The sequence below is a fragment of the Lates calcarifer genome, unplaced genomic scaffold (genome assembly GCF_001640805.2).
Source record: "Lates calcarifer isolate ASB-BC8 unplaced genomic scaffold, TLL_Latcal_v3 _unitig_5444_quiver_468, whole genome shotgun sequence".
Lineage (NCBI taxonomy): Eukaryota > Metazoa > Chordata > Actinopteri > Centropomidae > Lates > Lates calcarifer.
Window position 1 is genome coordinate 120,013 of NW_026117523.1, and position 27,281 is coordinate 147,293.

Genomic DNA, 27,281 nt, shown 5'->3' on the forward strand with positions numbered 1-27,281 from the left:
CAAAAACAAATGGACATTTAAAACAGTGAAATTTAGGAGGTAACCTTTCAGGGAACACAACAAAAGAGGAAGCTATCATATAAGCACCATCCAATTTTATATAACTGTGCTCTGCTAGTATATAAACATCTCCACAGAGTCAAAGGTACAAATGCATCTTTTTAGAATTGATTTCTCATTTTCCAGTTAATGACTAAACTAAGAATCTTCCTAAATTCTAATGAGCTAATTCATAAAAAGCCATAGCTTGGGAAGCTTTTTCAACTGGCTATTTGTAGCATGTTAACAGCAAGAAGGCCATCCAAAGTAACTTACAGACTGTTACCAGAGGTAGTCACTACGTCACCAAGTTTCTTGCACCACCTGTCTCATGAGGATGTATAACTATATCTGGTGTTACGGGGGTCTAACATGATAAAAGCATAGTTAAGACAATCTTTTGCAGCTTTTTGATTGGCTGACTAAAGTTGCAGCATGCATTGCTCATGTTAGACTGGTCCCAATCCCAGTTGGATTGGGTCCTCTGATTTACGTGGGATCAATTTTACCTGAAGGTCATCAAAAGCTAACACCTAATCATCATCAATTACACATAAATGAAAGAAAAAAACTCGTACCTGAAACAGTGAGAGAAACCTGACACGAAGCTTTGCCAGCTTCGTTGGAAGCCTCACAGGTGTACACCCCACCATCAGAGCTGGTGGAGTCTTTGACAGACAGTACAGCAACGTTGTTCTTGAAGCTGACATCATATTTGCTGGAGGGATAGATTTCATTGTTGTCCTTGTACCAGGTAACAGTCAGTGGCTGGGAGCCAGACACCCGACCCTCCATCTTCACTGTCTTACCCACTGAGTCCATCATGGACTCGGAGGGCCTCTTGGTGAAGTTTGGAGGGACTTTGCGTTCTGTTTGTGGAGGAGAAAGTGAAAAAAATCAGGCCCATGTAGTGATATGTGGAAATGGTTTGAAATTCAAATCTATCATCCACCAGGCCACCGGGCCATTACCACAGTATGAGGGAAAACAAAGAGGCACAGCACATACGACAACATAAACACGACCTGCAACACAAAAGCAATCAAATACAGAATATGCACCCTTGTAACCTAATCCTTCTACCTGCCTATGAGTCCCTTTTTCAAGCAAGCAAATATTTATCTGACCCAACCATAACAACATAACAAACACAGGACCAGCCGACCCTGAACACACCGAGAACATGATCCAGGACTTTTTAGATGTTACAGAATTCCTTCTTGATACCAACAAGCACAGGACAATGGGAAACGATAGTTTACTGAAGGTTAGCATTAGAAACTACATCCACATGTGAGGAATGAGTTAAAATGGAGGGAGATGTGTTAGTGTGTTACCTATTTTAACATGAGAATGACAGATGTCAGTTCCCTCTGCATTGGAAATTTCGCAAGTGTATTTTCCTGCTGCTGCAGCTCTGTCGCTGTAGAGGACCTCCAGAATGCAGGAAGAGTCAGTGGTTTTAACGTTGTACTGGTAAGAAGCCCAGATCGGCTTGTCATCTTTCTTCCACGTCACGTAGACCCTCTGGCTGCCAGTGTAAGTGCACTCCAGCCTCAAGGGTTTACCCAGCTCATGGCAGACGTCCTCAAGTTTCTTGACGAATCGTACAGGTTCTGAGAGAAGCAATGTTGAAATCAGTCTTAGAAACCACTGACCTTTGCATACGGAGGACGAAAGACTATGTGACTGCGCGGTATCCATAGGGGTCCGTGGATGTTTTAATGCATAGAAAGAGAGACTATGTGGAATGATCTTTACCTGTATGTCAAGGTAGAAAATGTTACAGGTGGTGGAAAAGCTACGCGAGTGGCATTAGTAGTTACCTTTCGGAATTATTCATTTCATGCATGAAATAGATGATGAGAACTACAAACGCAGTGTTGTTGGTTAGTGTTACCTAGTTTGACATAAGCATGGCAGATATCGGAGCCTTCAGCATTGGAAATTTCGCAAGTGTATCGTCCACGAGCCTCTTCTCTGTCGCTGTTGAGGACGTCCAGAACGCAGCTGCAGTCTGTGGTCTTGACATTGTACTTATAAGAGGCCCAGATCAGCCTCCCATCTTTCTTCCAGTTTACGCTCACTCTTTGGCTACCAGTGAACGCAACCCTAAGCGACAGTGGTTGGCCGACTCTGAACGCAGTATTTTCCAGCTTCCTGATGAAGCGAGCAGGTTCTGTGAGAAGCAGTGATGGTTGTCAGATGCAAAGGTGATGATGAGCAAGCAGATGTTATGATTAGAATTGAAGCATGACTCCATAATTATAATTCACTGATGAAATTCAATTAGCCTTAACTGAATTATGTGAAATATGATTATAGAGTATAGAGAGCAAAAGTGCTACCCTGCTCCTGGGCTAGCCGCCACTGGACAAAGTATTTACTCATATAAGGTTTCTTCCTTTCATCTCTCTGAAAACATGGCTAAAATCAAAGCACTATAGGCTCATTATGTTTTATTTATTTGTCAGGGACCATGACAAAAACCATGAATCGCTATTTTCTGTGGTCACCAGGGCCCCTTGTACCCCTTTATCATAAGTGCAGGTGATCCACGTAAACTACCTGGATCTAGCGCTACTGCTAAAGATTTTCCAAAAGGCCAAAAGAAGAGGCACTCTTAAAATTGCACTGCAAAAGCCAGTGGAACAGACACTAATCTGGGAGTAGGATGAAACTTTTGCTTTCTACAGTATTAGCAGATGTTTGATAATCAGCGTTAGCGCATGAAATGAGAATGCTTGTACCTTTCTTTGAGGTTTTACAAATGACATAAGCATCACAGGTGGCAGAACCTTCTGCATTAGACACTTGACAAGAATAGACCCCAGCAGCTTCTTCTCTGTCACTATTGAGGACTTCCAAAATGCATGAGGAATCGGTGGTCTTGACGTTGTATTTGTACGAAGCCCAAATTGGTTTGCTGTCCTTCATCCAGCTCACATGCACACGTTGGCTGCCAGTGTACGTGCACATGAGACTCAATGGATCACCCAGACGGTATGATGTGTCTTCTAGCTTTTTCATGAAACGCACTGGTTCTGAGAGAAGTAATAGTCGTGTTAGTCATGACATGTGGCCTGAGCTGTTAGCAAGTCAGTGAATGAGTATATTAGGTGGAGTTACCTAGTCGGACATGAGCGTGACAGACAGCAGAGCTACTAGCGTTGTATATTTCACAGTAATATCTGCCAGCAGCCTCTTCTCTATCACTGTTGAGAACTTCCAAGACACAGGAGTTGTCTGTAGTCTTGACGTTGTACTTGTAGGAAGCCCAGATTGGCTTGCCATCTTTTGTCCAGCTCACGTGCACGTGCCGGCTGCCCGTGAACGTGACCTGAAGTTTCAGAGGCTGGCCAACTCTAAAGGTCATATCTTCCAGCTTTTTCACAAAGCGCACAGGTTCTAGAAGGCAAGGACGTTAGTTGTTAGTTGCCTGTCAACTAGTGAGAAAGATGAATGAGGTTAAGTGAAGTGGAGCTAGCAAATAAGCTTGAATTGTGATGAGTGAAACTAAAAATGTGGCTCACTGTTTTCACTTTTTAATACTTTTAAATACCAAATTAAAGACATATTCATATGCCTTAAAGCTGACATTCACTGCAGTTGATAACAGTTTGCTCTAGTGAACTAAACTCCAAAAAGGAAGAGGGGGAAAGTGAAGAGATAACACCAAAGGGCAGCAAATTATACTGGAGTGCAATCACTCCATTGTCATTTTTTGTGCTGCTGATATTTTTCACTTGTATTGTAGCATCAAAACATTAACTATCCGTAGATTAATTTCCAATACAGATATACTCATGTTTTCAATAAACATGTAATTAAAAACTGAAAACAATGAGCCATCACTATTATTCTTTAATGTTTTACCTAGTTTGACCTGTGCATAGCAGATAGCAGTGTTCTCAGAGTTAGAAATTTCACAGGAGTATCTCCCTGCTGCTTCTAGCCGGTCACTGTTTAGGACCTCCAAAACACAGGAGTTTTCTGTGGTCTTGACGTTGTACTTGTAGGAGGCCCAGATTGGTTTGCCGTCCTTTCTCCAGCTCACATAGACCCTGGGACTGGCACTGTAAGTGCAGTACAGTGACAGGGGCTGGCCTAGTCTGAAAGTGGTGTCTTCCAGCTGTTTTAGGAAGCGCACAGGTTCTACAAGAGGCAATGGTGATGTTAGTTGCATGTTTTTTTATGTTACAGCAAGCATTATGCATGTTTATGTGAAAGGACTGGTCTGCAAGTAATTTATCATTTCGATTATTAACTCAAATCAACAATGATGCTCATGAAGTGCATTTGTTAGTGGCTTTACCTATCTTAACCATAGCATGGCAAATATCAGTTCCCTCTGAATTGGAAATCTCGCACGAGTATTTCCCGACGGCTTCCCGCCTGTCGCTGTTGAGAACTTCTAGCGTACTGGAGAAGTTGGTAGTTTTGACGTTGTATTTGTACGACGCCCAGATGGGTTTGCCATCCTTCATCCAGCTGACATAAATCCTCTGGCTGCCAATGAATGTGCACTCCAGCGTCAAAGGGTGGCCGATTTTATAGAAGGTGTTTCTCAGTTTTCTCACAAAGCGAACAGGTTCTAAGAAATCAATTAGTAATGGTGGTGTTAGATAATGTAAGCAGTGGTGTTTAGCAGTTTAAACAAGCTGGTAATATGATGAGTTTATGAAAGTGTTAATGATTCAAGTGAATTTTTTTTTTAATCCCTGTAATGAAATAATGAAGTATGCTGCTAAGGTGGTTTACCTAATTTAGCATTAGCATGGCAGATATCGATTCCTCCAGCATTAGAAATTTCACATGTGTATCTTCCGACAGCCTCTTCTCTGTCACTGTTGAGGACTTCTAAGATGCAGGTGTCATTGGTGGTCTTGACGTTGTACTTATATGATGCCCAGATTAGTTTGCCATCCTTCTTCCACGTCACAGAAACTCTTTGGCTACCGGTGTATGTGCACTTGAAGGTCAAAGGTTCACGGAGTCTGAAATATGTGTCTTCCAGCTTTTTCACGAAGCGAACCGGTTCTGAGAGGAGTAATGGTTGGGTTAATTGCATGAAGTCTATGTTATGTTGTGCTAGCGGGCAGGTAATAGGCATCATGCAGAAATCTCAAGTAAGTGAGACCATTGTTTTAGTCCTAGATGACTACCACATTCTACCGTGACTAAAAACAACAGCAGAAGGCCTCTATTGTTGACACAGTTAGTTGATGAACTGAAAGCAGATGGTGTTATTAGTTTGTGACTTTACCTAGGCTGACACAAGCGTGGCAGATGTCGGTTCCAGCTCCGTTGGAAATTTCGCAAGTGTATGTTCCAGCTGCCTCAGGCCTGTCGCTGTTGAGGACCTCAAGAACGCAGGTTGAATCAGTAGTTTTAACATTATACTGATAAGAGGCCCAAATCAGCTTGCCGTCCTTCTTCCATGTGACGTTGACCCTCTGGCTTCCAGTGTATGCACAGACTAGTTTCAGCGGCTGACCAACAATGAAAGTTGTGTCCTCAAGCTTCCTGATAAAGCGCACAGGTTCTGAGAGAAGCAATGATGATGTTAGAATTGCGCACACTGTTATTTTGCCATGCAGTTATATGCTTCTATGTCAAAGTGAATTTGTGTAACTGTCTTTAAAGTAGGAAACCTCTAAGGCAAAAGATCCAGTAAAATAAATAGCAAACAGCCTGTTGTTGAATGCTAAATTTAACTGAACAAGTCAGCTGAACAAAATCTATCCTTATGACTTGATGCACAGTTTGAGTGGGATTCATTCATGTACAAAAAAGTATTTAAGTATGGAAAACGAATATCACCTTTCACCGTCACATTACAGCTGGTGGAGGCAGAACCAACCCGGTTCTCGGCCTTGCAGATATACTCGCTGTGATCAAACTTGGTTGTTTTGATCAGTTTCAAAGTGGCAACACCATTTGTGAAGTCCATTGAGCAAGTGTTGGACTTGCGCAGCTGTCCGTCAGCTTTAAACCAAGTTACGGAGATGTCAGGAGTTCCCGCGATACGGCATTTCAGGGTAACTGGATCGCCCACAGTTACCTCCACTGGCTCCATTTTTTCAACAAAGTATGGTCGTTCTAAGGTGAAAGATGATGGTGATGATTTAGTATGATAACAGATGTTGAGTTGTGGATGAACAAATGAACGAATGAATTAATGGATGACTGAATAAATGAATGATCATGAATTCTTACAACAGAATCTATAAAACTAACATGCACACGTTATAACTTTACCTAGAAGTGACACTTGTGCTTCACATCTGTCACTTCCAACTCCGTTGTCTACTTCGCAAGAGTATCTACCGGCTGCTTCCATCCTGTCAGAGTTAAGAACCTCCAGGATGCAGGAGGTATCTGTGGTGATCACATTGTACTGATATGAGGCCCAAATTGGTTTACCGTCCTTCTTCCAGGACACATGTACCATGGGGGTTCCAGCAAATGTGACCTCAAGCCTCAGAGGCTTGCCCTTTTCAGAGGAAATGTCCCTCAGCTTCTTCACAAAGTGGACTGGTTCTGAGAGAGGTAATTCCATGATCAGTTACACAAAATTCATTTTTATAAGTGCAGAAATGGTTATAAAAAAGAAACTATCCTGCGAACAAACCTTTGACAAACAGGTTAACTGGGCAGCTTTCCTTCCCTGCATCATTAATGATCTGGCAGGTGTACTCTCCATCGTGGGACTTTTCAACTCTGTTAAGCACCAAAGTGGCGACATTGTCCTTCAGGGTGATCTCACAGCCTCTTCCGTGCTGCATTTCCTTGGCTCCCCTGAACCATTTCACTTTCAGAGGGGCACTGCCTTGCACTTTGGCTGAGAAAGACACATTTTTGCCAGGCAGTGTTTCCTGCGCCTTAGGTGTTTCCACAAAAGATGGAGGTTCTGGGTTCAAATAAAAAAAAGATGAATTGTAAGATCATTTTTAAGTTTCTGCCTGATCCCGTTCTAAGGAAAATATCCTTGAAATTCTCTGTTTTCGATTTCATCCACATCTACTGACCTGTTACATTCATCGAAGCACTCGTCTCACTGGCTCCTGCAGCGTTTACTGCTTTACATGTGTATTTGCCGGAATCTGACATCCTGATAGTTGGAACTCTCAGTTTGCAGTTATTATCAGTGCAGCTAATGTCATAGTTTGGCCCACTTTTGATCTCCTGGCCATTGTGGAACCAGGAAGTTGTTAAAGGAGCAGAGCCAGCAACCTTACACTCCATCTCACCAGGCTTACCCACAACAAGGTGGGTGTCTCTCAGCTTCCTTATGAAACTCGGTGGAATCAATTTATCTATTGTCAAAAAACAACAAGTTATAAAACATGTCTGCTAATTAAAAGGATCAGAATTTCACAAGAGAATAAGAAAGTTCAGAAAATGGCATGTATACAATGGCCACCAACCTGAGACAGAGAGATTAATTTTGCAAGAGGCTGTATCAACATGGTTTGTAACCTCTAATTTGTATTCTCCAGCATCTGCTTTGTCAGCAGACCGAATCTTGAGGGTGGCAACCTTCTTTGTGAAGGACATCTGATACTTGGCGCCAGCAGAGAGGTCTTTGTTATCCTTGAACCACTTAATTTTCAGTTCTGGTGAGCCAGATACTGTGACTTCAAGAGCTGTATTTTCTCCTGACTTCACGTTCAAGGATTCTGGGCTATCCACAATAGCAGCAGGTTCTAGAAATTAAGGAAGAAGATATCAGGCTAAATGAATCCTTACACTGTCACTAGTGGCAATGAAGTAAAGTCTGGATTTCTACAAACCTAGAACGGTCACTTGGGAAACAGACTCCACAAGTCCAGAGTCATTCCTCAGCTGGCAGGTGTATTTACCAGCTGTGGTCGAGTCAGCCTTGGGCACTACTAGGGTGACCACATTGTTCTCAAAGGTGATCTTCCTGTTGTCACCATCTCTGAGAATGTGATCTTTGTCCTGAACCCAGGACACAGTCAAAGGCTCAGAGCCTTTTACTGTAGCTGTCAGTGTCAGCTGCTGACCAACTCTCACTGATTGGTCGACCAGTTTCTTGACAAACACTGGTTGCTCTGAATAGTGATGGAAAGATCAAAGGTGAGGAGACGTGATTGCACAAAGACTAAGCTTTGAAGAAATGGGCACTGATTCTGTACTAACCTTTAAGGGTAATGGTAGTGCGACAGGATTCACTGGCTACATTGTTTGACACCCGGCACTCATAAAGACCAGCGTCATCTTGCTCCAGTTTCATAATGTGGAGCGTGGCAGAGCTGCCCTCACTGACCATCTTGAATTTCCTACTCTCCTTTAGTGGCCTTTTGTCTTTGTACCAGTTAACCTGGAAAGGTGGAGTGCCATACATCTCACAGTGTAGGCTGGCATCCTTCCCTTTAATGCCCTCCAGTGGGCCTGGAGTTTTAATAAAGGATGGGGGCTCTGGAAAATACATTGAAATGTGTTAACAGAAGTAACATTTGTGGACAAGAAAGTCTTCTCTGCAAGCAATTCAGCTGGGAAGTTCCACTGGATATAAATCCTTATTGAGGGTCATGCTAATGTTCAGTCCATGCTAGAAGAATCCATCCAGACATTGACAGAAAAAAACAAAGATCATTAGAGTGAGAAAGAGTGGAGGCAGTCACTTATGTTCATGCTATAACAGCATGAACATAAGTGAACATAATCACGTTGATTTCAGAAAAATTAACATGAAAAAGGGAGGTCAAGGATATGCCGTAGGTCACTACATCAAAAATAGGGAAAAACGTCTTTAAAAAAGAGACACCACTCAGACTCATGCTATCTGACACACTGGAGGACAGAAATCAGATTTTTGACTGAAACAAAAAGTGGTGCTGTTGGTTTCCATGCTCAAGTTTTTAGACAGGCTTCCAAAAACACTCTGGATGTAATGTCAAAATCTGCATCACCGGGAATTTTCATTCTTTTTCATGCTACACAAGTTCAGAGGGGACCACTACACAAAACAACGTGTAGCCAATAATATCTACTCAATAGCTGACCTTGAACTGTGAGAATGGTGCTGCAGCTTGCACTGCCAGCATCGTTATGAGCCTCACAGGTGTAGACTCCGTTATCCTCAAACCTTGTGGTGCGCAGTTGGAGGTACGCAGTTGAGTCGACAAACATTGTTTTATAGTTGCCTCCATCAGTTATCTTTTGGTCATTTTTGTACCAACACATATTGAGGGAGTGTGAGCTGGTGGCCTTGCATTCGAAACGATGTCCCTCACACTGCTTCACAAAGGTAGTGGGAGGCAGTTTCAGGACAAACTGAGGAGGTTCTGCAAGTCAAAAAAAGATCAAGTTACCATCGTCAGCATAAAGTAACACTTAAGCATCAGTGTGACGTATGGAGGATGTAGACAGGAGACATGGCATGTGATTCTGAGGACAACATAGATATTCCTGGAAAGAAAAGAAATGGTGAGGTGGTCAAGCAGAGAAAATGATGATGAAGAAAGAGGAGCTGTGAAAATGGAGAAAAAAAGATGGAGTTATTTTGATGGCGGTGGTGGACAAAAAAAGAATAGTCCAACCTTTCACCAACAACTCTGCTGCACTTTTCACTGCGCCTGCTTCATTGCTAACTTGGCAGGAGTAAATCCCACACTGCAGAGTCCCAACTGAGTAGAGCTCTACAGAGGAAGAATATTTCTCCAGTCTAATCGTACATGATGGCCCAGTGATGAGTTCAACGTCGTCCTTGAACCATTTGATCGTAAATGGAGGTGTTCCTTCAAAGACACTTCTGAAGAGTACAGTAGACTTTGGAATAACAGCCTGAGACTCAGGCTCAGCTATGAATCTTGGTGGCACTAAAACCCATACAGAAAAATGATTACAATACATGACAACTCAAACAGCCTTTGAGTTGAGAATTTGATAAAGTTGACCTCTGAATGCTAACCTTTAGCTGTAAGTACTCCAGTACACACACAGCTGCCAGCTTTGTTGGTAACTTTACAGGAATACTCTCCTGTATCACTGCTCTCAGTCAGCTTTAACTCCAGAGAGACTGTATTTTCAACGTGCAGGAGTTTATATTTGGAGCTCTCAGTGATCTTTTGTTTCCCTTTTCTCCATTCAACTGATAATGGAAGAGAACCAGCCACTTTGCACTCCAGCGTAACTACTGAACCCATAATTTCTTGAATGTTTGTTAATTTCCTAATGAATGTCGGAGGGATGACCTCTTCTGCTCAAAACAACATTAAAGCAGAATTAGAATCAAAGAAAAAGGCAATTCTACAATTTACAATATTTATTATATTAAGGGTCGAAGAGTATTTTACAAACCTAAAACAACCAGCATGACTTTACAGCTGCAAGTCCCAACAGAGTTTGCAGCCTCAAACAGGTACTCTCCGCTGTCTTCCAGCTGAGCGGACTGTATGTTAAGACTGCTGAGGTTGTTCTCATAGCAGAGACGATGTCCCCTGCTTGACTGACAGTCTTTGCCATTTTTGGTCCATTTTACTCTGATCTGAGGAGTTCCAGCTATCCTACACTCAAGACTAACCGGATCTCCAGAAGTCACTTTGACTACCTCCGGCGTCTCTTGGATCGTAGGTGGTTCTACAACGCCAAGAAAAAGAGGTGAGCACACTTGTTATTGCTGTTAAAGCTGGATATAATGTTAGGCGTGATAACTGTGCAGAGGTACCTTGCACAACAAGAGTGGCAAAGCATTTGTCCTGCCCGGCTTCGTTCACAACCTGGCAGGTATATTTCCCACTGTAAGCCGCCTCACAGGCAGGAATCCTGAGAGTGGCCTCTTTGTTCTCAAACTTTCTCTCAATCTTTGGATCCTCTGGGATCCAGTTCTCGTCTTTTTGCCATTGTACAGAAAGAGGCAGAGAACCTTCAACGATGCAGCGAAAGACTGCAACATCTCCCAGAATTGTGGTGACATTTTCTATCTTCTTTACAAATGTTGGAGGCACTAATACAAACAAAAGATGTAATTTAATACCAGAAAGTCCATAGTCCTGTATGTCTAATGGATATCAATGTGATGCTCCATCATCAGTAAAACCAACCTTTCAGAGACAAAGCTGCAAAGCCAGTGCAACTTCCAACCTCATTGGCTACCGTGCACTGATAGGTACCAACATCTTCCACTTTACAGTCCTGGATTTTCAAGCCCACCTTTTCACTATCCGCAATAATATACTTTTGGCTGGATTTGATCGGCTTTTTATCTTTGAACCACGTGACCTTAAACGGAGTACTTCCTGACACTTTGCAAGCAAACACTGCTGTGGAACCTTTGACAACTTCAAGAGACGTCAGCTCTTCAACAAAAGAAGGAGGCTCTGAAATAACAACACAAATCAAACTAAAAAAATCTTCAATTTCTGTTAGCAATGTAACATTTAACTTGATCGTGACATTTAAATTAAATACTGACAAGATGTTAACATGTAAAGGAAAACCAACCTTTCACTTCCAGCGCAACAGTGCAACTCTCTGTACCTGCTTCGTTGTTGGCCTCGCAGAAATATTTCCCACTGTCATCTTCGCTAACCTGACAAATCTCTAAAGTGGCTACTGAGTTGAAAAATGACATCTTGTGTTTGACACTTTGTTGAATCTCAGCTCCATGTCTGAACCAGCGCACAGAGATCTCTGGAGTACCAGCAACCTTGCACTCAAACACCCTACTGTCTCCTACTCTCACTACTGATACACCTTCAGGTTTTTCAATGAAAAAAGGTGGTTCTGAAAAAAAATACAGATTACAGTTACTCGAGATGATCACTACACAAGTAAAGAAAACTGATAAAGGTGAGAGACCCATATTAACCTTTTACAAAGAGTGTTGCCTGGCATCTAGTTGAGCCAACATCATTCTGTATCTCACAGACGTAGTCTCCAGAATCAGAAGTTTTGGCAAAGAAGAGCTCCAATGAGCTGGAGGTGTTGTCTTTCATCACAGAATAGTCGGCACTGGATACAATCTCTTTCTTATTTGTAAACCATTTGATGGTCAGTGGTGGCGTGCCAGAGACACGAACATTAAACTTAACTTTTGACCCAGGCAAAACATTCATGGATTCCGGCTTTTCAAGAACGCACGGTGGTTCTGTTGGTGGACAAAACCCAACACTGCTATTATACCATAGTTACAACATATACAACGTGATCATACATTAAACTGCAAGAAAGCACTAAGGATGCAAAATGAATTCCAACCTTTAACAAACAAAGTCCCGGAGCACCAGACAGATCCCGCCTTGTTTGTAGCCACACAAGTATAGCTGCCACTGTCTTTACTGTCAAGACGAGAGATTTCCAGGAATGCAACATTTTCAAAAAATGTACATTTGTGTCTCTCCTCAGACGGGATCTCCCTCTCATCTCTGTGCCACTGTATTGTAATTGGCAGGGAGCCAGATAAAAGGCACTCCAGATGAGCAAACGATCCTTTGACACCTTCTGTGTCCTTCAGTTTTCTTGTGAAAGACGGCTTAATAATCTGATCTATTACATACAAAGTGCAAAACAGTGTTAAATTGTTTGTATGAATATGATACACAAGGAAATCTCAGAAAAAATATAAAACTCTGGGATAAACTGACCTAAGACTGTAACTGATGCTTCGCAAGAACTGTACCCGACGACATTTGAAACCTCACAGGTGTAATCGCCACTATCACTTTTCTCTGTTTTAATAATCTTGAGCACAGAGCTGGTGTCTGTGCTCTGTATTTTGTATCTCTGGCCTGAGGTCAGCTCCTTTCCCGCCTTGATCCATCTGGACTTGAGCGGTTTGGTGCCTGAAAATCTGCATTCAAGCCTGGCTGGGTCACCCTGGGTTACACTGATGGACTTTGCGTGTTCAGAGATACTTGCTGGTGCTGGGATAACAACAACTGAATTAGCCACGGCTGTTTACAGGTGACAGTACTGTGACAGATAAAGCATCAAGCTTGACATAAAAGCAACAGCAGTTTAGCAGACATGAGCCAGAAACATCCTACAAACCTGTAACTATGAGCACAGCGGCACATCTCTGAGTCCCGGCTTTGTTCTGTGCCTGACAGACATATTTCCCACCATGTGATAACTGAGCATTTTTCAAATTCAACATGGCACTTTTGGTTTCATAGGACATCTTAACATGCTCGTCTTCTGTGAGCTCATGATCATCCTTAATCCAGGAGAAAGTCATGGGAAGTGATCCAGACAACATACACTTCAGAGAGATTTCAGAGCCCACCATACAGGATATATCCTCTAGTCTCTGAACAAATGATGGTGGTTCTAGTGAGAGAAGACCACAGATCAGACTGCAGGCTGCAGGAGGGTTTGCACAAACATAATAATCCACATTGTAAGACTTTATCCCTCTGATTTAACCCTCTACTGGCAAGCTACATGTGCAATATTTAGGTTTGGCAAAACATGGATAAAATGTCATGATGCCCAGATTAGATTTGGGCCAAAACATCATAGCTGAAATTTGCACACAGACGTAATTCATAATGAAATTGGGCAGCATGCAGCTAGATAACCTCAGACAGCATTCCTTTGACTAACCTTTCAATGAAATCTCACAAGAACAAGATGTCTCTCCAACATCATTTGCAATAGTGCACTGATACGTCCCAGCATCTCCGATCTCACAGTTTGAGATGTGAAGAGTGACTGTATCATTTTCGACACTGATATTACGCCTTTTGTCGTTTCTGATCAGCTTATCATTGAGGAAACAACTTATTTCAAATGGAGCAGAACCAGAAACGGTTCCTTCCAATATAATATCGGATCCCTTTAGAAGTTCAGCTGATTCGAAAGACCTCACAAACACTGGAGGTTCTATAAAAGAAAAAGATGGTAAATGTTATATTTAAAGGCAGCAGAGGGCTGAAGAGTAAATTCTAGTCTCATGAGGCCAGTCTGGTCCACTGAGTTCATTTAGTTGTTCAGGGCCTCCACATTACAAACTCTCCACTCACAATGCTTAAGTCCAAAGCACCAATGATGGTGTATTAAGGGAGGGATGGATGGATACTTAACCTCTTGCCACTGACAGATGATCAACAATTTGGTCTAAAACAAACAAGAGGCGGACTGAAATATGTCTGTTCAACATCCTTGCAACTTGGGAGTACAAGAAAAATATCTTGGATATATCACTGTATCGCTTATTTTTTTAGACTGTTCAACCTTGCAAAAGAGGGTAATTTGGAGAAATTTGCATGGCCATTTGTTTCGTAACTGTATAAACAACTTGCGTAATGTTCACATTTTTCTTCTCTGTGAAACTCCCATCTTGACATGAATCAAATCAACCAGTTAGCTTGCTTCATGTGTAGGTTTGAGATCCATCCATCCATCGGCTATACTGTCTTATCCCTTAGAGGATTGTGGAAAGAAAAACAACTCCAGGTTTGTGGTGATAGACAGAAATATAACCTCTGTAGGCAGCACTGAACATATTATAGAACAATATGGACCAGGCTTTATGCCAGCAGTCTAAACTTTGTTTAAGAAATACAGGGAAAACTTTATAAAGACTGGACCAACCTTTCACTGTCACTGAGCTGCTGCATTGGTCTCTGCCGGCCTCACTGGACGCCACACAGACATAATCTCCACTGTCCTCTACCGAACAGTTCTCTACCTCCAGAGTTGCTAATGAGTTGTCAAAGGACATTGTGTGTCTGTGGTCTGAAATGGTTTCTGAGCCATTTTTAAACCATACGATGCTAATAACAGGGGTGCCCTGCACTTTGCAGGACAACTTCAGAGGCTGTCCAGTTTTCAGAAGCTGTGTAGGCTCAAGCTTCATTGTAAATGTTGGGGCTTCTGTAAATTAACAGCAACAATTACAATAAGAACAAGAGGGTAAGGAAAAAAAACAGTTAGCCAGTCACTTTTTAAGAAGAAAGAAGGAAACAGCACCTTTCACAAAGAGCAATGCAGTGCAATCCACCTTCCCAGCATCGTTGGATACTTGGCAAGTGTATTTAGCAGAATCACTGGGTTTCACAGAGTGAAGCTCCAAAGAGCTCGAAGAGGCATCTTTCTTTATGAAACATTTTCCCCCAGTGAAAATCTCTTTCTCTTCTCTGAACCATTTAACAACCAGAGGGGCTGATCCTGTAAAGGCTGATTTTATGATAACATTTGATCCTGGTGAGGCATCCTGGGATTCAGGTTTCACCGTGAAGACTGGAGGTTCTGGAGTTATTTAGGGAGAAAAACACAGCATGCATGTTCAAAGCCTATCAATTACCTCTGATTGTTTGTAATGTGTTTGCCAAATTGATGTTTAATCTCAGGTTTAAGGCAAAGTAATTCAAGTCCTCTGACCTTTGACGGACAAAGTACCACTGGTTTCTTTTTCCCCAGCATCATTAAAGGCCCGGCACATATAAACTCCACCATCACTTTGATCCAGGCCAGTTATTGTCACAGATGCTGTGCTCTCACTGAAATCAAGCTTGTATTTGTCATCACTGTGGATTTCTTTATTGTCTTTGTACCAAGAAACAGCCATCGGCTGAGATCCAGAAACTCTGCACTCCAAGGTAACATTACTACCAACTCTCCCATCCACTTTCTTTAGAGTTTTCGTAAAGGATGGTGGAACTGCACGATCTGTGTGGGGGAAATATGCCATCATGTTATCAAGGGTCATATCTTTCAGTTGTTATTAATAATGTGGTCTTGACCTTAAAACTAACCTATAACAGTGACTGAGCAGGTGCACTGGTCTTTTCCAACTTTATTGGACACCTCCATCTTGTACTCTGAAGTGTCTCCTTTATCTGCTGAGAGGATCTTTAAGACAGCAGTGTTCTCCTTCACTGTCATCTTATATTTACGGCCACTGATCATCTCCTTGCCATCTTTAAACCATTTCACTTTGAGTTCTGGGCTTCCAGAAATCGTGCACTCCAATGTGGCAGAATCGCCTGCAGTCACACTGATGGAGGCTGCTTTCTCTAAGATCCTGGCAGGTTCTAAAATACAACATGGGTTTTAGACTTTATAAACATCTGCATCTGAACTTTGAAAATATTTCAGATAAACAGGAATGTGTTCTAACCTTGAATTGTTAGGATAGCTTCACATTTCTGCTGTCCTGCCTCATTTTCGGCAAGGCAAGTATACTTGCCACCATGCTTTAGCTCAACAGATGAGAAGGAAATGCTAGTGATGTTGTTCTCAAATGTCATTTTGACGTTAGGATCATCATCTCTCAGCAGCTCAGAGTCTTTCATCCATTTGACAGTGATGGGAGCTGAGCCTTTAAGGGTTCCCTGTAGTTTCACTGTATTTCCCAACACTGCTGTAGCACTCTCAATCCTCTTTGAGAACATAGGTGGCTCTGAAATAATAGTATTAGGAATAATAATATAAACAACAGCCAAAAGGACTACAGTAATTCTAATAAACTTTTGTCATGTATTTTATTTTATATTACTGACCTTTCTGTTTAGCCACTGACTTTGAGGTCACTGACCCAACCTCATTTGATACGACACATTCATATTCACCAGAATCGGCACTCTCAAACGAGTGGATCTCCAGAGAGGTCAGGGATCCCTGGGACACTATCCTGTACTTCTTATCTGTGGACAGGCGTTTCTTATTCTTTTTCCAGGCCACCTCAAACGGTGCAGAGCCTGCAATTTCACCCTCGAGCACAGCCACAGATCCTCTGACTACCTCTACAGAGGGTAATTCCTTTTTGAAAGACGGCGGTTCTAAAGGAGAACATGTGGTTCAGTTAAACAAGTTCTTGTTCTGACTGAAAATCTGGTTCTGTAATAAATATTGCCTAAGTCTACACACCTTTCACGGTTACTTTAGTACTGCAGCTTTCACACCCAGACTCATTGAGAACCTCACAGGTGTAGTTTCCACTGTCACTCAACACGGCATCCTGTATCTCAAGAGTGGCCACACCATCCTTCAGACTGATGCCATATCTGCCACCAGCAGCCAGCTCGCTGTTATTAAAGAACCAGGTGGTGTGAAGTTCGGGGGATCCTTTGACAGTGCACTGCAGCCGTGCAGTGCTGCTTTGCTTCCAAACTGTGGTGGCTTCCAGCCTCTTTACAAAGACTGGCGGCTCTGGAGAGGTGTGTGGTTACAAAGAGCCATTGTGAGGTCAAAGAAGTCATTTCAAAATAACAACCAAGCATTAAGAGAGAAGAGGTTTAAGAGTTGAAAAAAGGACAGCTGGAGCTGCATTAATACCATCTAAATCAGACACCAACAGAATAAAATGATGTTAATTTTCAGTACTGCAAATTTGCAACAGCTTCAAATGCTGCAGTATCCATGAAAATTAACTAGACAGCTCTTACCTTGAACCTTCACCGAAGTGGAGCAAGTTGCACTCCCGGCTTCATTTGCCACCGTACATACAAAATTTCCACAATCTTTCAGTGTGGTCTTTAGGATATCAAGGGTAACTGTCTTATCCTCAAAAGACAGTTTACAGTCTGGAGACTGGTGGACTTTTCTACCATCTCTGGTCCAGGTGACAGTTACTCCAGTGTCCTCATCCACCTGACACTCCAGGTGCAGAGGAGCTCCAACCACAGCAGCGACAGGACCCAGGGGCTTTACAAAGTTGGGCTTATCAATAACACGCAGCTCCATGCTGCACTCAGCCGTCCCAACATTATTTGACACTTTGCAAACATAAAGCCCCCTGTCAGCCACCTCAAGTTTGGTTATCTCAAGAGTGTGCTTATTCTTTTCACAAGAGGTTTGGTAGTGTGTCGGCACTTTGGGTAAGACCTGGTTGTCTTTGAGCCAGACAACATTCACAGGAGCAGATCCTGTTATTACACACTGTATCACTGCCCTCTTTCCAACATACACAGTTTGAGGGTCAGGTCTAGTTACAAAGGCAGGAGGGTATTGCTCTATAAGAATTAAGAAAAAGAGAAACACATTAGTAGTCAAATGTTATACCCTGTTTTTTTTACATTAACCAAAACCTGCCAATTAGGCAAAATGCAAACCAGCAGAGCGAGAAAGATTAAAAATAGTTCAACAGTAGCAAACAGAACGCAACATCTCAAGCACCAGTGAAGAAGACCAGCAAAGAACAACAAAAGATGATTCAGTTCTAGATTCAAGGTTGTTCAACACCAATAACAGCTCCAAACACAACCAGCGAAGAAGAAGGAAACATGCGTTGCTCTTACCTGTCACGCTGAGAGAGGCAGAGCATTCATCACTGCCATGCTGATTGGACGCCTTGCAGGTGTATTCACCACTGTCCTCCTTGGTCGGGGCCATAAGCTCCAGAGAGGAAGTGCTGAAGCGACTGATAATCCTGTACTTATCACCCTCTTTGATGGGGCGTCCATCTTTGAACCACTTGAAGCTCACGTTTGGAGCGTCCTCAGTTTCACATTCAAACTTGGCAGTGCTGCCAATGTTGATCTCCACGGGGACAATTCTGTGCCTGAACACAGGTTTCACTGTGTTTTTGGAGGGAAAGAAAGATAAAAAGACAAAGTAAATAAACAGAAGAAGTTGAAACTGAGGCAAAAAGGAATGTTTCTACTGGAGGTGGTGATGTAGTGAACCTGGGATGGAAAGTGACAAACACAAAGTTAATCCTGTTGTGACTGTGGAGGAGGAAAATGGTATTAAGTTGAAGATGTGATGAACAGGAGTTCTGTGATAAAGAGAGAAAGCATGCAAAAATAAATAGAGCAGGAGTGAGGAATGATGGATGTTTAAAGAAGTGGAGTCAAAGGTGATTCCTTGGAAAGAAAGAGGAATGGATATGGAGGTAAAATGTTTGTGGAGGAATGGATGAGCTATGAGGAAAAGTGAGGATGTTACTGCTGTCTGATGAAAACCTCAAACCTCCAAGTTTCTCTTGGAAAATACTCAAAGAAACTTTCAGAGAGAATTTTGTGTGCGTTCAACTCCTGAGTTTATATACAGTTGTTTGAGTTATGGTTGAGGTTTGCAGACAACAGAATGTGAAATTCACCAATATGTGAAGTTAGTTGATGATATCAAAGAATTGCCCATCATCAAACCTCTTGAGACCACAGTGAGTCTTGAAGATGTTGTAGTCTTGCCAGCTTCATTCTCAGCCTCACAGACATACTCTCCTTGATGTCTCTCCTTGACAACTCTGTTGATAACTAGTGTGTATGTATCGTGGTCTCTAGAACACTTGAACTCTTTGCCAGATTTCACGAGTTGCCCATTGAAAAACCAGTTTACTTTGGTGACATACTTTATGGTGGCAGTAAAAATGGCCTTGCCGTTTTCCTCAGTGCAAACATCCTCCAGAGAGTCAACAACAACAGGATAATCTACCAGACTGTCAGAGGACTCACTGATCATGATTGCCTCTGAAAGATACTCCTCCCTGGTTTCTCTATGGACAAAAATGTCCACACATTGTTCAACAGGTACCTGGCCCACAGGGACTGTGGTGGTTGCCCCAACTGTAGTGGCATCCCTCTCTGACCTTACTGTCCTGCTCACCTGCCTAGACTCATGGATCTCAGACTGACTCTGAACTGTTGCACTTTGGAAGGATGCCCTGGCTTCGGTTTTGATGGCTGCAGACTGAGACACAGCAGGAGGAAACCCAACTGCACTCTCTGCCACCACGACAGTGTCCACCACAGATGACAATACCTGTTTAGAGGGTGCTGAGCTGATGTGTGCTTTCTGAGGTTTGTCAATCTGCATGGTGCCTGGTTGCTCTGATGTAAGACTCTGTTGCTCCTGGAAGACCATAGCATGCAGAGCTACCTGGAGTTCAGACCTGAGGTCAGCTGTCTGAGGGTATTCACCCTCAAAAGTCAGTGTGATCTCCATGGGAGCACCTGGTGTTGTGATAAGATATGTACATGTGGCCCGTTTGGGCTCTCGCTGAACCTTCACCTCCTGTACCTCCACAGCCTCTAACTTTCCTACAACATCAGCCAGTAACACTGGCTGGTCACTGGCCACAGCAGACTGAAGGGCATCTCTGAGCTGAAGCCGTACATTCAGACTGGACAGTTTAGGGACCTGAATGACAAAGTTGAGTTCTTTAGGTAGAGTCTGAGTGTCCTGAGACTCATGGACAAACAGAACACCTTTGGGCTGTGTCATAACACTGACAGATGAGCCCTTATATTTATGTATCTCACTTGAGTGCTCTCCAATAATGACCTGCTTTTCTTCCAGTAATACTGACTGTCGGACTGACTGGCCCTCTTGGATCTGGACTGCAAAGTCCTGCTCAGCGGCTTCTAAGATGGTACAGCTTTCAGTGGCAACTGCCTTCTCTTCTATGAAAACAGGCTTTTTGGGGATCTTAGGCTCAATTTTCATCTCAGGCCTGAATTTCTCATCAGTTTCGAGACCAACAGTGTGACCCTCCTCAAGTGTCTGAGTGTCAGTAACATTCAAAGAGTGCATAATATTCCAGTAATCCTCCTTCTGGACTAGCGCTCGCTGCTGCTTCACGTCAGCAATAAAAGGAGTCTCCTTCGGCAGCTGCATAGGCTGGGAGGAGACTGTGAGGATGTTCGGAGGTCTAGGCTCAATTCGAAGCTGCGACTGAACCCCACTCACCGTCAAATCAAGATCTTTATGATAATCTGCTGTCATCTCTCTTCTGTCTTCTGAGGTAGCCGCATGCCTTCTAGCCTTTTCCTGTTTCTGTGCTGCCACCTGCTGGTCAGGCTCAGTGATGGTAAGTATGCCTTCCTTGGGTAAAACGAATAAAGAATGAATTGACTGAAGGTATTTTGTTGGTGGTAATTCTTTTTTTGGCTCAACTGATGTGGTGTCAGTCTTTGCAGTGAACTCCGAAGTTGCCTCACAAACCACAGTTCTCTGCTCTTCTTGAGTCACTGAATGCAACACAGTTGGACTCTTCCTCGCCTCTGCCTGCTCTGCAGAGGGTTTTTCACTGCTGAACCTTCCCTCAGAGAGTAAAACATCCTGATCGCTGATAACCTGCAGATTTATGAGTCTGTCTCGCTCTCGCTGAGGCTGCACATACACAGATGATGCTATACCTGGCACTTTCCCTATCTGTTCAGCCTGGAGTTCATATTTCTCTTCAGCAGCTATGGCTGACTTATATACTATGTCTTTGCATGGGGAGATGCTCTCCTGCTCTGGTCTGTGCATGTCAAATTTCTGCTCCTTTGATAAAGCCACTCTAGTTTCGCTCACTGGTGCTACCACTGGTTTAGACTGCTCTTTCTCAATGAGGGGTTTGGTAGCTGCATCTAAAGCTGGTAAAGGCTCAGAATGCCTCTCTGTGACTGGTAGTTGCCCCGTAGACTGAGCCGAGTATAAAATCTTAACCCCCTCTGTGACTCTGAAACTCCTCTCCTCCTCTGGTCTGTGGATTATGCCTGAAGTTTCACCAAGGATGGGCAGAGTGGACTCTATTTGGTGGCCACTAACAAGCTGCCTGGGCTCAGTCAAGGTCTTCATGTGCTCTGGAGTTTGGTCCAGCAAGGCCTCAGCTCTGACTGTGGTGAGTGGGAGGACCTCTTCAGATGTAGCTGACATGAGCTTGGACGGCTGCTCTTTGGCCAACTCGAGTTCGACCACCTCAGGGCTTAGAATCCGTTCAGAGTGCTGCTCTGTGATCTTTTGTCTCTCCTGGACTGAAGATAAGAAAGTTGCCATGTGAAGCTGTTTCATAGGAACAGCTGAGACCTGAGGTGGATGGGTGGGAGCCAAAGAAACCCTCTCTTGTATTTCATGAGACTGCAGCACTGCTGCCTGGCGGGTAAGCTGCTCTCGATGAAGGGTGGCAGCAGAGATATCGAGCTCTCTGAGGGTTCCCACCTCCTCGCTGGGAATGATCTGACGGTCTTCAGTGCTAATGGTATAAATCATCTGATCAGATCGGGTTCTTTCCTGCTGTGACATCAGCTGTGTGGTTTGTTCAGTCATGGATATCTTCAAACCTTTAGTTTCCTTAACAAGCGTGTGCTCCTCCTGAATTTCTTCCCTGAACACCAGCAGCTCGGCAGTACAAGACGCCTCCCCGTATTGGTTGGAGGCCTTACAGGTGTAGATGCCGCTGTGTTCCTGTTTGACACTCTTAATGTTAATAAAACCAGATCCATCTGGGTTGTTCACAATGACACAGAACCCACTAGGCTGAATGTGGAAGCCAGCTTTGAGCCACTGAACCTCAGGGAGAGGATCTCCGGTCACAACGTACCTGAAGAAAGCCTGACTTCCCTCGGACAACTGAACAGACTCTATAGTTTTAGTGAATTCTGGGGGTTTCCCAGTTGGTAAAAATTTGGTCCTCTCAGCTTTTTCCTCTCTCTCTGGCTCCTTCAGCTGAACATTCAGATAAGAAGTGCAAGTCGATTGGCCAAATCTATTACTGACAGTACAAGAGTACTCTCCTTCAAACTCCCTTTTGACTTTATTGATGACCAAGCTATACTCATCACGCTCATGAATGAAAGTATACACAGACGAACTTGTTATAGTCTGCCCGTTGTGAAACCACTGAACAGTGGGCTTAGGGAAACCGGACACTTTGACAGTAAACACGGCAGTTTCTCCAACAGTCACGGCTGCAGGAGAAAGTTCGCTGAGGAAAACCGGTTTTTCTTTTTTCTTCTCCAAAGTGCTGGAGTAGCGCTTAGACTCTGGCTTGAGTTCAAGTGTTCTGGTTTTGTCTGGTAACTTTAGGCCAGTGTAGAACGACTCCTGCGTTTCCTCTTCCACTGTGATGGTTGAGCTAGAGAAGGCTGAGTGGAATAATGACAGTTTAAAGTAAAGTGAGACACAGTCTGCAACCACAACACAGTCTCCTGCACTGAAAAGAGACTTAAATCTACAGTTGAGTCATATCCACATTTAGTTACACCATCCACTAATGAAGACCATTAGATTTGGTTAAAAACCCTGGAAAAATCTCTTAAGCGGAGTTTGAGTTAAGATTTTTTTAAATCAAAATCAAAAAGTAAGTGTAAAGAATATAAGCTTCAAAGTACAGAAAAACATTTTAAAAAACACCAAATTTAACATGAATTTCTTACCTGAAGACAAAAGACAAAAACATTTACTTGGCTGAGGTTGTGCTACCTCCAGAACATAAAGAAAACCACTGAACAGAAACATTTCCTGCTAGCATGAAACAATATTTACCTTTCACTTCCTCCTGGACCTGAATCACAGGTTCCTTCTCCTCTGCAGTTACTGTAAAGACACAGACGTTTACAAATTAAAAACACTCCAGAAACTGCACATTAAGTCTCATATGGTGCAAGACTGTTAGAATCAGTGACAGGTCGTGCATCCATATAGTTTTTTTTTTTTTTTTTTTGTCTTTTACTGACATTCTTGCATGCTTTCTGTTGGTCTTTAGTGTGCAGCACCACTGGCTTTTTGGAAGTGATATGAGTGTCCCTCTCTCGTTATTTCTTTCCATGTTTTAGTCAGTAAAGCAGGACACAAAGGTCAGCGACCTCTCCTAAACACAGTGGTTAAAACCTTGTTGAAGAAGTGGTGTCGCCCTGTGAAGAAGTGTGCCTCTGCTGGCTGTGTGGGTGGAAAGCAGTGTGGATGAGTGGTGGGCCAAACAAAGCCCGAGCGAGCAGAAGGACCAAAAGCATGCAGATGCCAACCTTTCATCACTGTGCTGCACTCAGCATCCCCGGCTGAGCTGATATTTTTGCAAGTGTAAGAGCCCCCTTGTCCGGATGCCACATTGTAAACATTTAAACAGCACAGGGGGCCGTCATGTTTCAGAGAGTAAGACACAGAATCCTCAAAATTCAACCGGTTGTAAAGCCAAATGACAAACGGAGCGGGAACCCCCTTCATAACGCAATACAAGGAGCCACTGTCTTTGTTTCTGATCAGCAGCTCAGGGGGGAGTTTGATCAGGAACTCGGGGCAGCTGGAGAGGCGTCGACCTCGCTCGTCATGAGGCATGACATCAGGGAAATACAAGTGGCTGATGAAGCTGTAAGGTCTCTGGGAGGATGGAGGCGATGGTCCTGGCTTCTCCACCACCTCCTGTTTGTCTTGGTCAGGGGGATCTCTAGGGGTCTCCCTGTCTGCCTGAGACACTTTACGCACAGAATCGGTAGGGATGGGGGTTTCTGCTTTGAGATTTGCTTCTTTAGCTGGGTGAGAATAAAGTTAGGGAGAGTAATTAGGGGTCAGAGAGTATAAGGCTATGACTCCAAACACTAAAGGGGTTAGTAGGATGGATGATGAGGTTAGCGAGGCAAAGCTGGCAACAGCAGGAAGAGGATAAACTAGACTACAAAGCTTGTTATTCTATTACACTCTAACAGGTTACAGGCTAAGAGGAAATATTAAATTATGAGGAGGGGACGAAGCAGGAGGAGCAGTGGAGGGGTGGGATGGAAACTGATGAAAAAAAAGAAAGATTAACCACCTTCAACAGTGAGCAGGGCAGAGGAGCTGTTCTGGCCATGTTGGTTGGTGGCAGTGCAGCGGTACATGCCCTGGTCCGCCACACCAACACCCTGGATGACCAGGGACAACAACCCCCCACTCTGAGAGCTTCTCACCCGCTCTGTGTCCGCCAAGCTCTGGCCATTATGATCCCATACCACCCCGGTGAAGGGCTGCCCATCGAAAGAGCAGCTGAACTCAGCCATCTCGCCATTTTTCACCCGGACGTCACTCATTTCCATCAGCAGTTTGGGGCTGGCTGAGAGTTCGACGTCAAAGCTGCGCTCAGAGCTCATCTCCACTGAGCTCACACTCTCCATTTGAATCTCAACTGTCCTCCAAGACACAGAGGAACTCTCAGAGAACGTCTCAGAGAATGTCTCAAACTCAACACTGTGGGCTGTTTGTCCCCTTGACAGAGAGCTGAAACTCTCTGTCTGAGCCTCCAGCCTCTGACTTAGCTTAGTCTCAGCCCCAGTGCTCCACACACTAGCTAAGGCTTTTTCATCTGGGCAGTAAGAAAGAGTAGGAGAATTAGGTCAACACATCATTCTGGTGACTTCTTCAGGTTACTTGTGTCACAGCTTGTTTGCCAAGAGTGCAGTTGGAGTGGAGCGTTGAGGATCAATCAGGATCAGCGAGGGAGCGGACAGTGGCTGGTTTCCGCTGTCAATCATGCAAGCTTGACTGGAGCCAAAATTTAAAAACAAACAATAAAAAAAGCTATGGATTATGTCCGTGCTCGAGTGCGAGGAACCCGGAAAACTAGATTTCCAAAGTTCAGCTCAGTTTTGACCATGCTGCATTCCCCTGAAATAAGGTTTCATGTCTCAGAGTAAAGACTTCCCTACTGTTATTAAGAGTTACTCATCAATGAGGAAGAGACGTCATGCATCACATCAAAGACACATGTAGGATTATCACCTGTGCTTACAGTGGGGATGAAAACAGATACAGTCCAGGGCTACTAACTTCTTTAAAAGTATAGTTGTCTTGCATGCTCACAGAAACAATTCACTACAGTCAGTTTAATTATTTGTCACATTATCAAAATTAGAATATGAAAGAGTTTCTGAAGGTCGAGCTAAGCTAAACTGTTATAATACCAAGGCTGGTTGCACAAAGATACTGGTTGCCCAGTGTCATATTTGACAGTTCAGGTAAAACCTCTCAGAAGTGTTTATTGTGGCTAAAATGACCAGGATAACAGTTTCCCGCTGCTTCCAGTCTTTAACTTTCTAACAAGCAGAAATGTTTCCTTAACACACTACTTAGTTGCTTGTTAGCTAATGAGCTAAAGTGTCAGCTAGCTTGGGTTAGCCTTATTCTTCACCAAGCTAAGAACATTTAGCTCATCAGGAACTTAAGTTTGTTTGGGATTTAAATGAAATTATTTTGAATATCCAGATGTTATTTATTATGTTATTTATATTGTGTCTAAGTAACATGGTTGTGTTCTGTGATCTCATCTGGTTTTTGTGGCAATTTTGGCTGAAAATTAGTAAATTTGCAGTGGAGTTTGAACTTTCTTCAGGTTTGACAGAGCTAACACTTTCGTCCAGGCTTGTGCTAAGCTAGGCTAAGCACTGCTGACGGTACAGGAGAAAGTGACATTAATCTGACCATTAATCAAAGGACTTCACAAAATGCTGCCAACTGAAATCTTTGTGCGACCCCCAGCAGGTGATCTCTGGCTTCAGCTTTATGAACACATGCTTGAAACCTCGCCACTTCCCCCTGCTGAACCATGCAGTTTTCTACTGGCTCAGCAAAAGCGTCTTTTTTTGGCCAATAGATGCTTCTTCTTTTTTTTTTTGACAAAGTGAGTGTGAAGCATGCTCTCAAAGTTTTGATGCATCATACCTCTCTAACTTAGAGACTCTAGCCCCGGAAACAACTGAACAGAACAGTTATAGACAGGGATGCTCTGATTGGCTGAGTAGCAGCTGGTATGAGCCCACAGTCAACTCCATGATGGGTATTAAACTTTGGGGATTAGTTCTCAATAACTACTGCACCTGTTAGCATACTATCAGCTAATAGTGCTGATAGAGAATTCAATCTCTGATACATCCAATTTGTGGATGTATCAGAGGATCTTATCGCCAACAGCTAAAAATCAGAGTATCCCTGGTGAGGAACATGCTGGAAGAGAAGGTCTAAATTTGACTATAAAGGCACATGCACTGTGTGAACGTCTGACACTGACAGTTTTATCTGGAGGTCAATGGCACATGAACAGTTAAAAAACTCACCATCGATATTCAAAGTGGCAGCACATGTGACCATTCCTGCCGAATTAGTGGCAACACATGAGTACTCTCCTTCGTGGTTAGGGAGAGCTCTGGAAATCTCCAACTGGCAGGTGTCACCATAATGAGACATCCTGAAGATGTCTGACTGTCTGATCTCTCTGTCATTACAGAACCACGAAATCTGCAGATCTGGAAACACAGTGGTTATTATTTACAGTCAGGAACTTACAGACCACTATCACCTGTCACTACCTTTAATGTAAATTCAATTCTGTGACTTCATTGTTTGTATTTTAATATCAAGATAAACGTAAACATGGAGAATTCATGAGGTTCAGATAAAGCCTGTGACTCTCTGCAGTTCTGTAAAATAGCAGCCAGAGGAAGGTGAGCAGTGGTCACTACCTTCCCCAGAGACGGTGCACTGGAACTGGGCAGGGTGTCCCTCTGTGACCAGGACGTCCTGGATGGGAGCGATGAGGGCTGGAGGAGAGACCTGAGCCACAGTTTCGACCACCTCAGGAACTGGAAGACAGGATA

General features: G+C 43.4%; 1 protein-coding gene across 1 annotated transcript in view; it reads right to left on the minus strand.

The window, feature by feature from the left end:
* LOC108874498 (titin-like) overlaps positions 1 to 27,281 on the minus strand; it is a 169,092-nt gene that overhangs the window by 113,724 nt on the left and 28,087 nt on the right. Inside the window, 25 exon segments of the mRNA XM_051068894.1 lie at positions 618 to 908; positions 1,377 to 1,655; positions 5,863 to 6,141; positions 6,301 to 6,582; positions 6,674 to 6,952; positions 7,071 to 7,358; positions 7,470 to 7,748; positions 7,836 to 8,117; positions 8,206 to 8,484; positions 9,072 to 9,353; positions 13,060 to 13,338; positions 13,615 to 13,893; positions 14,605 to 14,886; positions 14,983 to 15,261; positions 15,394 to 15,681; positions 15,768 to 16,046; positions 16,133 to 16,414; positions 16,515 to 16,793; positions 16,882 to 17,163; positions 17,400 to 17,966; positions 18,252 to 18,530; positions 19,104 to 22,805; positions 23,206 to 23,256; positions 26,742 to 26,930; positions 27,147 to 27,266. Coding sequence (XP_050924851.1) covers positions 618 to 908; positions 1,377 to 1,655; positions 5,863 to 6,141; positions 6,301 to 6,582; positions 6,674 to 6,952; positions 7,071 to 7,358; positions 7,470 to 7,748; positions 7,836 to 8,117; positions 8,206 to 8,484; positions 9,072 to 9,353; positions 13,060 to 13,338; positions 13,615 to 13,893; positions 14,605 to 14,886; positions 14,983 to 15,261; positions 15,394 to 15,681; positions 15,768 to 16,046; positions 16,133 to 16,414; positions 16,515 to 16,793; positions 16,882 to 17,163; positions 17,400 to 17,966; positions 18,252 to 18,530; positions 19,104 to 22,805; positions 23,206 to 23,256; positions 26,742 to 26,930; positions 27,147 to 27,266 — 10,257 coding nt within the window.